Source organism: Zingiber officinale, chromosome 7A, assembly GCF_018446385.1.
Source record: "Zingiber officinale cultivar Zhangliang chromosome 7A, Zo_v1.1, whole genome shotgun sequence".
Classification (NCBI taxonomy): Eukaryota; Viridiplantae; Streptophyta; class Magnoliopsida; order Zingiberales; family Zingiberaceae; genus Zingiber; species Zingiber officinale.
The window spans coordinates 87107199-87123926 of NC_055998.1; the positions used below are offsets into that span (position 1 = coordinate 87107199).

A 16728-nucleotide genomic window follows, 5' to 3' on the forward strand; every position below is an offset into this window, starting at 1 on the left:
ATTGACCGAATCCCAGTACAGCAGGATTAGATTTCCATATAGCAAACCGAGTTTGATCGATGGATCGGTCGACTGAACCTGAGGGTTGGTCGACTGAACTGAGGATAAGCGGTGACCTGATCGAAGCCTGGGTGATCGGATCGGATGAGGAGGAGATCATCTGATCGGTCGACCAAACATGGGGATTGGTCGACCGATCTGATTCGAGTCAAACCTGATCCCGAGATTAGTGGATCTGGATCAGGTATGAAGAAGCTATAAAAAGGAGCCTCGACCAGCACTTCGAAACAACAATTCTACACAAGCTATCTTCCAAGTTGCGCGCTACGCCGAAACGACTCAACAACGCTCAGCTGCTATTTCGACAAATCGACGAACCAATTCCTAATCATTTATTGTCGGTATAATCTATTTTTAAGTTTATTACTTGTATTTATATATTTGTAAAGAATTTCAAATCTATAGTGATTGTCCAACGTAAGCAATCAACGATCACGGGCCTTAGAGTAGGAGTCGTCATAGGCTCCGAACCAAGTAAAAAAAACCTGTTGGCGATTGTGTTTGTTTCTTTTCTTTATTCCGCTGTATATTCTATTTGTTTTATGAAACGAGTGAAAAAGTCACAAGTGTTATTCAACCCCCCCCCTCTAGTACGTCTTCGATCCTACATAAAAGTGCTCAATTTATAAAGCTTATCAACCAAAGAATCATTGCCAACCAACACTAAATTAAAGAAAATACTTAAAATTCTATTTCTAAATGAACAAAAATAATCTAATTTGTCCAAACAAGAAATTGAAATTAAATTTCGTCGAAAAGATGATATAATAAATATATTTTCTAAATCCAGAAAGACAGTAATTCCTAAACAAAGTCTAAAAACACCAATCGACTCGACTTTAGGCTTCTTTCCATTTCCTATATAGATGTATCTTTCACCATCAAGCGGAAGTCAGCTCCTGAGACAACCTTGCATAGTGATACTTATGTGAGTAGTAGCACTAGTATCTATCCACCAAATGTCAGTGGGTACTATAGCTAAATTAACTTCCGAACTAATAAAATTTTGAAAACTCTCTCTATAATCTGCTTTCCTTTTCCTTTATTGATCATCTTTCTCTTCTTGCTTGAACCTTGAGATCTAGATGCTAAGTGAGCAGTTTCAGGTGTCTCAAGCCTCAGTCTCTCCCTTATGTTTCCTTTTCTAGTATACCACATGGTTATCAACTTCGTAAGAAGTGTGGTAGTATTAACCTTTTTATTTGAGGTAAACCAGTCTGCCAATTGGTTTAGAAAACTCTTAGCATCTTCTCTCTCAGTTATCGACTCTATAATTTGTGTCGATATGGAAAGCTTCATGATATTCAAACACATGCGATTTGATTTCTCCCACAGTTAAAATTCAGCTCTCTGCTCTATAGTGCTAACATTGGTCAGAGGTGCGGGACGATCATTCCTTAATGCATAGTCTAAGTCTATGCAGCCAAAAACTACGGTCACGTATTTGTTCCATTCAGTAAAATTCGAACTAGTTAGCTTTAAGATGTTATTAATGCTGACAGTTACAAATTACATTAAAATTTAAAGAGAGAAATTTATTTAAATTCATAATTTAAATAAAGCTAAGAATATATAAGTAATATCAAAATTATGTAAATAAAATAAAATTTTAAATGCATATAAATGAGATCTTTATGAGATACCAAGTACAACATAATGTATCTTTCTTTGGGCCGACATATTATTTGTTAATGATACTATCTAATATAACTCAAACTTTAATTGGCCACACAATGTGTCTTCCTTTGGGCCAACTCATTGTGTGCATAATATGATACTTTATATGAGTTATTTTTTGGTCCATAGCTTATAACAATCTTAATCGGCCACATAATATGTCTTCCTTTGGGCCGACATATTTTGTGCATGATCTAAACAAAATAATATTTTGTTCCGTAGTTGTAGGCTACATTATGCATATATCTGGTATAAAAATGGGCCGATTACTTTTAGCATAGATATACGTCTACCAACACAAAATGTACTAAACATATCTAAGGTGTCTTCATTTGGACCAACACAATAGTTCAACTTAGTAGCACGTTATGTAGATAGACCTAAGAAAATACTAGGAACTTTGTTCGAACAGAAATTACTTAATCAGCCTTAACAATATAAAATTATGTTTATTAATCAATTGATACCTTATAATAATCGATTGGTATGATGTAATTAATTATCTCAATCGATTCAAAAATTTATTATATACAACTACATCATTATATATAGAATCCTTCCTCAAGAAGATAAAGCTTCCATTAAATTCTATAATTAAACCGTATATATAACTATAATTAAATGTTTTAATTATTCCTGCATGAACAGTTTTAAAAAAAAACTTTTAATACTCTTTCAACGTGAACATTAAAAAAAAACTAATGTTTTTTTAACAGTAATACCATTTTTAAAAAAAAAAACCTTTAATAATGTTTATTTTGTTTTAATGAAACAGTATGTCATCAAGTTGAAATAGTATGATCTATTTATTTATTAACCGTAATATTATTTTACGAAATCATGTAATCAAGTAAATTCATCATTATAACTAAAACTTAATCGATTAAAAATAACATTCAATCGATTAAGGAAAAATTATAATAGATTAAAAACAAACTTAATCAATTATCAATTGATTTCATCGCAGGTTTAGATTGAAAATTGATTAAGAAAAAAATTCTTAATTGGTTCCCATTGATTATGATATTTCAAACTTAGTAATTGATTCACGGATCAAATCAATCAATTAAATCATTCCTACACAAAAGATCAGCCTATCTTAGGTTTTCTATAAAAAAATTTCGACGATCAAATGCTATTTATACCAGTAAAACTTAATACAACATAAAACCCAAAAGACCGATAAAAAATTAAACTTTAAACCATGAAATCGATGAAATAGAGCCAAGACTCTTATACCAATTGATAGTTCTTATAAAAATCTAAGTCGTATAAATTCTAAAATATAAAGAACTCACATATAGAAAATACAAGAACAAGAAGATCTAGTTTCATCAATTAAATATGACATAAGAAAATAAATATATAAATATAATAGATAAGGAACCTGATTGAAGTATCATATCCTTATCTTTAGTGTCGTCAGTTTGATCTCTATGGAAGAAGATACAGTAGAAAGAAAAGTCTTCCAAAAGACTTAAGGGATGATGGTGTCGTAAAATTTCTTGTCAATGGGGAACAAGAAACTATGTCAAGATTATTTCCTAAGATCTTGGGGACTAACCCTATATATAATAGACATCTATTATCATCGTCCGAGCATCGCTTCGCTTCGGATGTGCCTTCATGGAGTTTTAAGAATTTTTCCCAGTGTTCTTTGGCTGAGGAGTAGCTTCCAATATGGTTGACTTCCTGAGACAGTATTATTTAACAAGTGATATTCCATTCTGCTGTTGGCTACAAAGTCACTTTGCTCCTTTTTTATCCAAAGGCACTCTTTTTTCTCTTCGCTTCATTGATCTTTAGGAACTACAAAATTATATTTTATTACTAAAAGAATTTCGAAATCGATTTGTAGCAATACCTCCATTCGACATTTCCAATGCACGAACTCCCCCTCAAACTTTGGCGAATTGAGACTTGGTCCGGCCATTGATTTCTTTGCTTTGGTTGGCGATTAGTTCTTCTGAAACGTCCTTGCTTTGATACCAATTGATGGTTCCCTAGAGGCCGACAAGAGGAGTTGAATTGCCTTGAACAATAAACCAAACAAATACCTTTCTTGAAACTTACAGCTTAATTAAGATAAACAGTTTACTAAAATAAAAATGTATAAATTAAAAGAAGCTACCGATATTTTACTTGGTTACAACCGGAGAGGTTGTTAATGCAAGATGTTGAAATCACTAATAAAATTCTCCTTTCATTATAGGTGGAGAAATCACTTACAAGTGTTGAGAGTATGGAACTTGAAAATAGAAGTGTAATTCGAAGTATAGAAAGTATTGTATTGAACTATTGAGATCAGGATTCTATTTATAGTCTACGGTTGAATTAGACTAGTAAAGTCTTCCATATATGCCAATAGGTTTTCCCCTCATCTGCGGAGAGCTCACTTCGCGTGCCTTCTTTTGTTGACGATTGGAAAGCGACAACATGATGTAGAACATTGGAAAATAGTACACTTGTGGTGCCAGACAAGAATATGGAAAATATCATAACGCAAAAGTGAAATAACATAATTCAAACGACCACACGGAGAAGACTTGGACTAATAGTTGAAAGTACTGGTGAGTGGCAGATTTGATAAGGCACTAATTTTCCACAAAAAATATCGGTTGGGACGAGCTCTATTTATTAAACAAGAAGCTATTGCAATCCCTCTTCAAGGAAAGCAGCAAGTAGTTTTCCAAATTAGAGGAAGACTATGCCTCTGCACTGGTTCTACTACTCTTTGATGCTCTGTGGGCTTATGAGCCTTGCCTTTTCTTTCAAAGAAGCAGCAGTTGCAACACCTACAAGGGGCTGCTCGGAAGTGGAACGGGACGCCCTGCTCGGTTTCAAAGCCAACGTCAAAGATCCTTCCCACCGTTTGGCCTCGTGGTCTCCACAAATAGACTGCTGCAAATGGAGTGGCGTTGTATGCAAGACCACCAACAACGCAAGTTTGTTCGGAGGCCAGCATGTGGTGGAGCTCAACCTTCAAAATCCAAATGTTGATAATGAGCAAACTTTCCATACGGCTCTGCGAGGTGAGATACTGAGTCCTTCTTTGTTGAACTTGACTCGGTTGGAGCGGTTGAATCTAAGTTGGAATGACTTCGAAGGCACTCAAATTCCACAATTCGTTGGCTCATTTTTGAATCTCAAGTATCTTGAGCTTCATTGGTCCAATTTTACAAGAGGAATTCCTTCTCAACTTGGCAATTTGTCGAGCCTCCGCCATCTTGGTTTGCAGTCAGGATGGAGTGCGGCTCCAATTGCCCCTCGTTTGGATTGGCTCTCAGGGCTCTCTTCTTTGAGGTACCTCGACCTTACCTATGTGAATCTCAGTACAGTCTCTCAAAATTGGTTGTCGGAGGTCAACATGCTTCCTTCCCTGCAAGAATTATATTTGTTCGGCTGTAATCTGAATCACATCCCCTCTTCATTTAATTCTCATCTCAATCTCAGTACTTCTCTCGAAATTCTTGACCTTGATGCTAATCGCTTCTCCTCCTCCTCCTTGCCCAACTGGCTGTGGCGACTCACTAATCTCTCATTGCTTAGAATTGATGCTTCAGGACTGATACCTGCTGGAATCAGTAACCTAACTAGACTAACTCAACTTGATATTTCTGGCAACATATCTAGTCCCCTACCTGTTGAAATCTGGACACTGAATCATCTAATACGACTTGACCTTGCCTTCAATGAAATGCTAACAGGTCCTATACCCGCAGCAATTGCAAATTTAAGTAGTCTACAATCATTATTTATTCCTGAGTGTTCACTTAGTGGTCAAATACCTTTTGAAATTGGGAACTTGAGTAGTCTAATAAGTCTCGACCTTTCTTCTAATTCACTTTCGGGTCTCATACCTACTGAGATTGGGAAACTTTCCAAGTTACAGGATCTAGATCTCTCTTTTAACTCTTTAGTAAGTGTCCTGTCGGAACCCCATCTTGCAAACCTAACCAACTTAAAAAGTTTATCCTTAAGGGAAAACTCTCGAATTACCATTTCATTAGACTATGACTGGGTCCCTTCCTTTCAACTAGAAAGGATTGACTTGGACTCTTGTACAGTGGGTCCTAGGTTTCCACAATGGCTTCGCTCACAGAAATCCATGTATGAGTTGAGTCTGTCCAATACAAGCATTAATGACATCCTACCTCATTGGTTTTGGAATTCATCTTCTTCCACCTTTTGGGTTATTGATCTCTCTCACAATAAGCTTAGGGGCACTCTGCCATCATCCTTAGAGAGCATGTCAAGACTTCAACTTTTGATTCTAAGTTCCAATAAATTGGAAGGACTTGTTCCTCGTTGGCCACCTCAGATCATGACCCTAGACCTATCTTTTAATGATTTTTCAGGGCCTATACCAGCAAAAATTTCACCACAAATAGGTAGTAACTTCATGCCTCCATACAACTTAATCCTTTCAAATAATCACATCAATGGAAGCATACCATCTTTCATTTGCAAATGGGAGCAACTGAACGGTTTGGATTTATCCTACAACAAATTATCTGGAGAGATACCCAAGTGTTGGCAAAAAGTAAATACGAACCTTGACTTTATTCACTTGGGAAACAATAAGCTCACTGGTGAAATTCCTAGCTCCATTGGAAACTTGATTGGATTGGCGTCTTTGCATTTGGACAAAAATGATCTCAGCGGACAACTTCCATTGTCATTGCGAAATTGCACTGGGCTACAGGTCATTGATTTCACAGGCAATAACTTTTGGGGAAGTATACCTACGTGGATTGGACAAAGTTTGCAGCAATTGACTGTTCTCATATTACGGTCAAATAAGTTTTCTGGCATTATTCCTTCAAACCTCGGAGAACTGAGCAATCTTCAAATTCTTGACCTCGCCAATAACAATTTAAGTGGGTCTATACCATATTCCTTTGGCAATTTCAGTGCAATAAAATCAACATCAAGAGAAATGGAGGACACAATTTCAATTGGAGGATCAATCTCATATATTGAATATGGAGAAAGTGATAGTATATCAGTAGTTACAAAGGGATATGAATATGTCTTTTCATCTATTCTCTATTTGGTGAAGCTTATAGATCTTTCAAACAATAGTCTTACAGGTGAGCTTCCTGCGACATTAGGATCTCTTGTAGGACTTCAAACTTTGAATATGTCAAGGAATTTTTTAAGAGGGAGGATTCCACATACTATTGGTGAAATGAAGTCATTGGAAACTTTGGATTTATCATTCAACAACTTATCAGGTGTTATTCCTCAAGATTTGTCAAGATTGACTGCTTTGCACCATTTAAACCTCTCTTACAATAATTTATCGGGGGATATTCCTTCCGGGTATCAACTTCAGACACTTCAAGATGCTTCCATTTATATAGGCAATGCTCATCTATGTGGGGCTTTGATTAACAAGAGTTGCTCTAATGATGTCGGCAATAATGTCACAAAGGAAGAGTTGCAAAAGAGTAAATCACAAATATTTCTATCAATTTACTTTGGTACGTCACTTGGATATGTGATTGGATTATGGACTGTGTTTGTAATCCTACTATCCAAACAAAATTGGAGGAATTTGTATTTTCATTTGATTGACAAAGTTTATGTACCATTTTGCTAAAGAAGGTAGGGTAACTAAATGATATTTAGGCAAACTGTGGGACAAAATCCAAGTTGATATCAATGTAACTATTCTGATACTTAATCTTATGTATCAGAGTCCTATAACGTTTTAGCAATGTATAAGCAAATTCTGATATAAATAAAATTTGGTTAGTACGTTGTAACTATTCAAATATTTTATCTTCTATAATGGATCTTTATTACCCTATTGTGAGTGCATGTTATGTTTTGTTTTTCAAACAAAGGAAAAGATGCAAGCCTCTTTGTTAATAATATGCAGAATAGAGAAAACAAGACTACTGCAGTACAACTAACATAGTAAGAACTAGAGAATGAAGAATGCTTACACCTGTAAACAATATTTTTGGAGAAATTTTATTGTGTAACTCTTATGTTGCAATCGTTAAGTATACAATTTACACTAGCAAACAAAGACGAGAACACATTGTAGATGGTAAAAAAATATCAAAAAAGAGTCAATTATGTGGAGATTTCAAATGGAAAATCTGTGTGTTTTGGGAACTGTCACTCTTGTTGATAGATAATAAGTACAATTGTTAGAATGAATTCATGATAAATATAGAATTTAGTTTGAGGATGATTTTACGATCTTGAACCAATACCATGCCCTTTTTCTTCCCCAAAATCATCATGGATGACAAAAATGAGCTAACTTAGCAATATCTTCCCTTACAAACTGTATTACTTTCAACAACCCAAATTATGTTATGTGAAAATGATGAATTAATCAAAGAAGAGGAAAAAGAAAAAAAGAAAGCACAAGAACCTTGTATTGATAACACTGGTTAAGGTTCATTTACATTATTCCTTGACACACTGGTTAAGCTTATTCCATCTCTGGTTTTAGCGTCCACCAAGACTCTGTTAACTAACTATTATGGTTCCAATGCATAGATTTGTAGGTGATGAGTTATTAAGATGCAACCTTGTGCTGGAAATTCTGAGTTCCAAATCTAGATGTGAAAGTTGAGAATGAACACTTTCTATCTAGCCGTTTTGGTCATCTGGTCCAAACACATTTGTCCTGTGAAGGCCATGATGGACTTATGTTTTCTTGTAATTAGAGCCAGCAATGGTCCCTAGTTACTAACTTGTATTTTGATGAAAGGTTATAGTAGATTTAGTAGCTTGAATAGCTGTGAGACAAAGAGCATGAAAACTTCAGAGCACTCACATGGAGAAGAGACTACATATCAGGGCCAAGGACCACAGTCTTTACTAACTGGTATCCTTTCTTTGTCTCTCTTTAATCCTTTCTCCTAGATGTAGTAGCATTCATCTTTCAATAATGCTGTAGAAATGATTGCCAGTAAACAGTTTGACTCTAACAATGACAAAAGAAAGCATGCCAAGTTGCAAGTTACTTTGATTGCATGAAAATGACATGCAGAACCATAAACTTAAGGCAACTAATATCATTTAGTAAACATAGAAGTCAAACACATTAGATGACGGATTTCTATGCAGCCTCTTATATGTCTAGTCTGACTATTTTTTTTTACTCTCTTGTAATGCATTTACAAATTTTCATTGCCAATGCATCATTAGTCATTTCTTATTTGAACTTTTTGACTGAAATTATTCCTGTTGGGTATTTCATTAGACTCATCTTAACAGTTAACAAGGGTTAATTCATCAAAATACCAATAAATTACACCTAATCCTGTAATGTCTACTAGAAGTTCATACGAGGGTTTACCAATTATACAAGAATATATGGTATCTGTCTCTTAAGACTAGACAGGTTTCAGCAGTGACTGCAGTATATTTCTCTTATCCATTGAAGCATATATTTATCTTATCCATGATATATCAGATAAGAGAGACATCAGTGAACCTAGATGTACAATTAGAACGGTCAAATGGATCGATCATGATGGGACGGATGGCCTGTGGCAGTCAGCCATTTGGCGGGGCGGATAAGACCAACCTGTCATCTTAGCGGATTGAAAAATTCTCAACCCAAAATGGATTGCGGGTTAGATGGTTCAACCCATGAGCCTATTAAAAATTTAAAATAATAAAAAACAGATTTCATATCTTAAATGTTTTAAAAGATTTAGTTATGAAAGATAACAACAATTCCCATCTAAACATGTTTTTCATAAGATAGTCTCAATCAAATGTATTCTAGAAACATATATTTTAAATATAAATAGACACAAAATGAGTACTTGTGTTTGATGGAAAGTATTGCTTTTATTTTAAGATTGCAACAAAAAAAGATGATAAATTGACAGAAAAACTTGGCTTACATTTATTTCTCAACCTACCTCTAGTGATTATTCGATAAGTAATGATTTATAGTTTTACGAAGTCATAGTGCCACGGATTGATGCAGTTCATATCTGTATGTCTATTTGTTTCAATAGGTCTTAGGGTCAATTCCTAACAGATACAAAATACCTTGTTGGGTGATTGACCTCTCCCATGTAAAAGGTCACTGCGCTAAGACAAAATATCCATGTGATTTACCTACCTATATCTTGCCATGTAACAGATAATATTGAACTGCTTGGGATGAATAAGCAATAATAATATAACAATAGTTCTAAAAACAAACACAGTGCAGGAACAAGAGCAAGTTAACGAACAAAAGCAAGGCGAGTACACACTTCCAGTTCAGCTCTTTTTCTGCTTTGCTAGTGGATGCAGACAGGACTTCAGCATCACCAGGTCGTCTTCCGGCGAAGACGAGTGGATTTCTGAAACAGAATCGAGTCAAAGACGAATGAGGCCATTATTTTCACTAACTTGAAACTTTTGACTAAAGACGAAAATATATAAAATTGACTAGATCATTTCGTATTTATCGTCGGTAATTTGGGTTCAAACAGGTAATTGGTGCTTCCACATCTGTCAGGGAATTGTAGGGTGTGAATTGCAGTACCTTTCCAGAAGCCTTCTCAAGTGCATGCTGCCACCATTTCCAAAACTGATGTTCCCTTCCCAGTTCCTAGATTGTAAACTTCACACCCTGCAGTATCACAACGTTGTTAGACCAAAAGCCAAGTAGATTCTCTTCATTTTTTTTGAAATAAATACAATAATTCATTAATTAAATAGAAAACTTAGTGCATTTAACTCGTGTTAGAACTTAGAAGAGGTGATTATGCAGCAAGTCTTTCACAATGGTCATAGTAAAAGAATGTTTGTCTGAGAAAAAAACCAACGAGTACAACAAACTTACCCTTTGTTTGGATGGAGTGGGGGAAGATTCATTAACGGAAGAGGAAGGGAGGGGAAGTGAGGAGAAGTAAAGTATTTAACTTCTCCTTATTTGGAAGGGAGGGAAGGTTGATTAACGTAACATGTGCTACTTTGTTTGGGAGGAAAGGAAAGAGAATGAAGGTTAAATAGATAAAGTTACAAAAATATCCTTACTTTTTAAATTATAAAATTTTCATAATATTAATATTTATTTTATAAATATAAATTAGATATTTTTATAATAAAATTAATTTTTTATATTATCATTTAAATTAGCTATTTTTTTAATAAAAATTTAATTTTTTTATACTATTTATAACAAAACAATGAATTATCTATAATCAAGTAATTAAATGAGAAATAATGAAAATAATTATTTTAGAAACCTTAAATAAAAAAATTTGAAAGATAACGCTGATAATGAGATGAATTCCTATTCTTTAAAGACTTATTAAATTTTGTTGGAAAAATTAAAAAAATAGTAGATATCCTCTTAAATTTTGACGACAAAAATGGTTTCTTCCTTCAATTCAGTTAGAAGACGTGTCGGATTTCCTCCTCTAATAATCTGGCAGCAAGCGAGCTGTGAAGAAGGTGAGGAAATTGAACTCCGACGACATAACAAAATTAGAAATTGGAACATTTCTTAAACTATTAAGAACAGAGATAAAATTGAAATAAAAAATCTTTTGTTTTCCCTTCCCCTTCCTTACACCCCAATTCGGGGTATAAGAAAATCTCTCTTTTCATGAGTAATGAAGGTTAAAGCTTACCCTTCCTTACCTTTCCTTCTCTTTCCTCACTCCTTCCAAAAAAAAACGAGGTTCAAAGTTTCCCTTCCCCTTATTTCCCCTTCCCTCACCTCCTCCCAAACAGACCATTAATGGAAGTCTATACCTATCTTCGAGTTTGTTAGTATATGATAAATTATTATTATATAAGGGTAGATTAGTCTTTCATTATTATTTTTTATTGTCTATTTATATTTTCTTTCCCTTTGTAAACCTAAGTTTTTGCAATATAATTTGCTAGTCTCCTTTTACGACTACCTCTTTCTGTCCTTCGCTTTGTTGCCTTTTACATTCTATTTGCTTTGTTCACGTGGTATCAGAGTCAATCCATCTTCTCATCTTCTCTCTCAGTGAATCATGGAATAGTTTTATTTTCAGAATTTTTTGAGGTGGTCGTAGAAGAATTGTATTTTCTTGTGTTTCAACCGTTAGATCGTCTTGAAACTTTGAGAGAATGTTCCTCACATATAGGACTACATTTTAAACGGTGGAGATTGGATTTTGAGTTCTTTAAATCCTTTTGATGACCAAAAAATGTGACTATTGAGTTTTGGCTACGTAGAGTTGTCGACCTCTACGAATCCCCGACGCAAGGTTGGATTTTGTAAATAGAATTGGGAAACTAGACGGTCCAAGGGGGTTGGATTTGTGACATCCTATTTGGATCTTTGATTTTGGAGCTTCATATCATATGTCGCCTAATGCCAATTCTTTTATATATATAAATTCATTACCTTCTGTGTCCGTAATGACTGTTGATGGTTCTCCCATGTCATTATCTAGTGTTGGCTCTATTTGTATGTTTAATTTATCTCTGTCTAATGTATATCATATTCCTAATCTTACTTTGAATCTTGGCTCAGTTGGTCAATTATGTGACTCTGGTTTCTATGTTTCTTTTACTTCATCTTCTTATTATGTGCAGAATCCATGATCCTAGAAACTGATTGGGATATGTCGTAGGCGGGGGCTATATGTATTAGAAGAGCTGAAAGTTCTAGATGTTGTAGCTTCTAGTGTTGATTTATCATCCTTTCAGCTAAGCTCTACTTCTTCTTATTCTTATTTGTGGCATTCTCGTCTTGGACATGTTTCTTCTTCTCATCTGAAATACTTAGCTTCTAAAGAAAATTTAGGAAAATTATAAACTCATGATATTTCAAATTGTTGTGACTGTAAATTGGCAAAATTCTCTATTTTACCTTTCTATAGAAGTATATCTGTTTCTCTTGCACTATTTGAGTTAGTTCATTCTAATGTGTGGGGTCCATCTCCTATTTGTATACCTGGTGGATCCCATTACTACGTTTTCTTTATTGATGATTATACTTGTTACATTTGGGTTTATCTTATGAAACATCATTCTAGTTTACTTAGTATCTATCAAATGTTTTTTGCCATGGTAAAAACTCAACAAATGCTGTTATTAAATGATTTCAATGTAATTTGGGCGTTGAATATACATCCAATCTTTTTTCTGAACTACTTGGCTCAGATGGTACACTTCATCAAAGTTCTTGTACCGACATTGCTGAACAAAACGGTATTGCTGAAAGAAAACATAGATATATTGTTGAAACTGCACGTTCTCTCCTATTATCTGCATATGTTCCTAGCGAGTTATGGGGTGAAGCTATTTTTACTGCAATCCATTCTATCAATAGAATTCCATCTTCTATTGCATCCGGTTTATCTCCTTTTGAAAAACTATATGGTTATGTTCCTGATTATTCTGTCTTAAGAGTTTTTGGATCCATATGTTTTGTCCTTCATCCGCATGTTGAACGTAATAAGCTTAGTTCTCGGTCCGCTCTTTGTGTTTTTTTTGCTACGACGAGGGTTAAAAGGGATATAGATGTTATAATCTAGTTAGTTAAAAACTCTATGTCTCACGTCATGCTATTGTTCTTGAATATATCTCATTATATTCTATTCCCTCTGAGACTCCTAATCTTTGAAAAATCTGATCTCACTCATATTGATCCTTTTTGTACAACTCTAATAATATGTCATCTCATGTTTCCTCACAATTAGACTACCATAGAACCTCTTCTTCTAATGATGCTACTTGCAGGATTGACACGTATACAGATTCTGTTCTTCAGTTCCCCGATGATCCCTCTGCTCCTACTGCTTCCCATGATGCTCCTGCGATAACGGATTCCCCTTCTCGTTACCCTCAACGATCTCGTAAGTCTACTCAATTACCTAATTTTATGTATTCTACTTATTCTGGTTCTTTTTCTTCTTTTTTGGCTTATATTCACCAATTGTCTGAACCCTCCTCTTATAGAGAGGTTGTTCTTGATCCTCTTTGGCAGTAGGCTATGGTAGAAGAACTTTTTTACTTTGTATCAGACAGGTACTTGGGATCTTGTTCCTCTTCCTTTGGGGAAGCATGCAATTGATTCTCGATGGGTGTATAGGATCAAAACTAAATCTGATGGGTAAGTTGAGCGGTATAAAACTCGTTTGGTTGCTAAAGGAATTTTCCAATAGTATAGTATGGATTATGAGGAAACCTTTGCTCCAGTTTCCAAGCTTATTACTATTCATATTTTCATTGCAGTCGCATCAGTTCGTTAGTGGTCTATTTTTCATATAGATGTTAAAAATGCTTTTTTAAATGGAAATCTTCAAGAAGAAGTCTACATGGTGCCTCCACTAGGTGTCACTTACAACCCTGGTGAAGTTTGCAGACTAAAGAAGGCTCTTTATGGCCATAAACAAGTTCCTCGAGCTTGGTTTGACAAGTTCTCCATTGTGATTGGTTCTCTTGGCTTTCTTCCTAGCTAGCATGGCTCTGCTCTTTTTGTTCGGCGTACTTTGTCAGGTCACACATTACTCTCTCTTTATGTTGACAACATGATTATTATAGGGGATGCTTTAAGTGGAATAGAAGAGTTGAAATTCCATATGACCCGTAAGTTTGATATGAAAGATTTGGGTCCTCTACGTTATTTTTTGGGATTTGAAGTAGCATATTCTCCTTGTGGCTATCTTCTCTCACAATCCAAATATATTAGTGATATTCTAGAGCAAGCTTATCTATCCGACACTCACACTATTGATACTCTGCTTGAGGTTAATGCTTGGTACTCTTCTACTGATGGTGTTCCCTTATCAAATCCATCTTTATATCACACTCTAGTTGACAGTCTGGTATATCTCACCATTACTAGACCTAACATTGCTTATGTTGTACATGTTGTTAGCCAGTTTATTGCTTCTCCCACTTCAGTACATTGGGGAGTTGTGCTTCGCATCCTTCGATATCTTTGGGGTACCTAGTTTCAGAGTCTTCTTTATCCTTCTACTTCTACCTTAGTGTTGCGGGCCTATTCCGATGTAGATTGGGGTGGTTATTCTACAGATCGTAAATCTACCACAAGATATTGTATTTTCTTGGGAAATTCTCTTATCTCTTGGAAGAGTAAAAAGTAAGATATTGTCTCTCGTTCTTCTACCGAAGCAGAATATCGTGCTATGGCCTCTATTACTGCTGAAATTGTTTGGTTATATTGGCTACTTGCTGATATGAGTGTTTTTCTCTTGAACCCTACCCTTATGCATTGTGACAACTCCAGTACCATTCAAATTACTCGTAATTTTGTCTTTTATGAGCGCACCAAGCATATCGAGATTGATTGTCATTTTACTCGCCATCACTATCAAAATGACACCATCACTTTGCCATTTGTCTCATCTTCCATGAAAATTATAGACTTGCTCACTAAGGCGCATTCCACTGTACGATTTTAATTTCTGGTTAACAAACTCTCAATGCTTTCTATTGGTGCATCATGAGTTTGAGGTGGATGTTAGTATATGATAAATTATTATTATATAAAGGTAAATTAGTCTTTTATTATTATTTTATTATTATCTATTTATATTTTCTTTTCCTTTGTAAACCTAAGTTTTTGCAATACAATTTGCTAGCCTCCTATTGCGACTATCTCTTTCTTTCTTTCGTTCACTTTGTTGCCTTTTACATTCTATTTGCATTTCCTCAAAAAGCTTCTTTAGCGCAGCTATATGTCCCTTTGCAAGATCAACATGTATGCAGTCCCTTACCTACAGTTATATATACGATGTCCTTAATAAGAGATGCTAGATAAAATTTATTTTTATGATAGAAACATCCAAGTAAAATAGTCATATTCTCATAGCCTAAAGGTCAATAGCAAGATTAACCAAAGTATTAGGCAATTTTCTGTCTGTGAATAAACCAAATAAAGAAAGATTTAAATAAAGCAAATGGTTCATGAGAAATACCCAGTGGCATCCTTGGTCAAATAGTCATTTCCGAACACCGTTAGTGTTAGTCCCATCGATTTCTGCTCCAAGGACTTTCATCTCATTTAAAAGAGCCATCATTTTGAGGATATGATCCCTTACGGGTGTCCCCTTAGTCATGGTGGTCGTCATCAAGTTTCTCATAGCCTCCTGCCTAGCCCGATTCTGGTGTCCGAAGAGTTCCTTAAGATTACGCATCATGTCATAAGCGGTAGGCATGGCCTGATGTTGATGTTGCAACACATTTGACATAGAATCCAAAATATAACATCGCGCCATCTCATCTGCCCTGATCCATTTTTTATGATATTCAATCTCCTCTTCACTAGAATCGCTATTAGGCAGGGTTGGACAGATCTAAAAAAATATGAACTTGTACCCTTCAACAGTTAAGACAATATCCAAGTTTCGTTTCCAATCAATGTAATTGGAACCAGTAAGTTTGTTTTCTTTCAATATAATAGCAAGAGCATTTAAAGCCATTTGAAATCCTAAGAATCACAAAATATTTAGTCAAAAATTTAGAATTTAAAATAATATTAATTCCTTAAACAATATCATTTAAATTCACCAACATCTCAAAACACCGTGAATTTTGTATGCCACAATAGTGTGACGTATACAAATTCAAACATTTGTAAGAGGAGGTTTTACCCATTAATTTTATTATCTTGGCAACCTAAATTTATGACAAATAAAATTAATAGTTGATTTTTCTTCGATCACACAAATAATAGCAGTGACTCCAATGGGGAGGATACTATTAAATACACCTAAGTGTATACCATTACTTGATACTTAGTCCATTAAATAGAATTATGTCCCTTCAGATGGAGAAGATCACACAAACCTAAATAATTTCCTATAATTATCCATAAAGGGAGTTTGATCTGGTGATCCGCAAACAAACTCATCCGATGTGGAGGAAGACACTCAAAACCAACGTGCAAGTTTGAATGCATCACTTACAAACCAGTAATGGAGACCGTGGAATTTAAATAATTCCTCTCCCACTTAGTTATTTAAAACGAGGAATTTTAACATGCACACATACACAACACAT

General features: G+C 34.9%; 1 protein-coding gene across 1 annotated transcript; it reads left to right on the forward strand.

Moving 5' to 3' along the window:
* The first annotated feature begins 4444 nt into the window (after positions 1–4444).
* LOC121999499 (receptor-like protein EIX2) lies at positions 4445–14162 on the forward strand. The gene is made up of 4 exons (XM_042554172.1): positions 4445–7190; positions 12862–13171; positions 13441–13556; positions 13972–14162. The coding sequence occupies exons 1-4, from the start codon at positions 4445–4447 to the stop codon at positions 14160–14162; spliced, it is 3363 nt and encodes a 1120-aa protein (XP_042410106.1).
* The last annotated feature ends 2566 nt before the right edge of the window (positions 14163–16728 follow it).

Excerpts from the sequence above, each read along its gene's own strand:
- LOC121999499 (XM_042554172.1), top strand. The coding sequence starts at position 4,445 with ATGCCTCTGCACTGGTTCTACTACTCTTTGATGCTCTGTGGGCTTATG. Across the intron at positions 7,191-12,861 it reads AAAGGAAGAGTTGCAAAAGA|ATGGTACACTTCATCAAAGT; the intron begins GTAAATCACAAA and ends TACTTGGCTCAG. Across the intron at positions 13,172-13,440 it reads CGTAATAAGCTTAGTTCTCG|GATTGACACGTATACAGATT; the intron begins GTCCGCTCTTTG and ends TGCTACTTGCAG.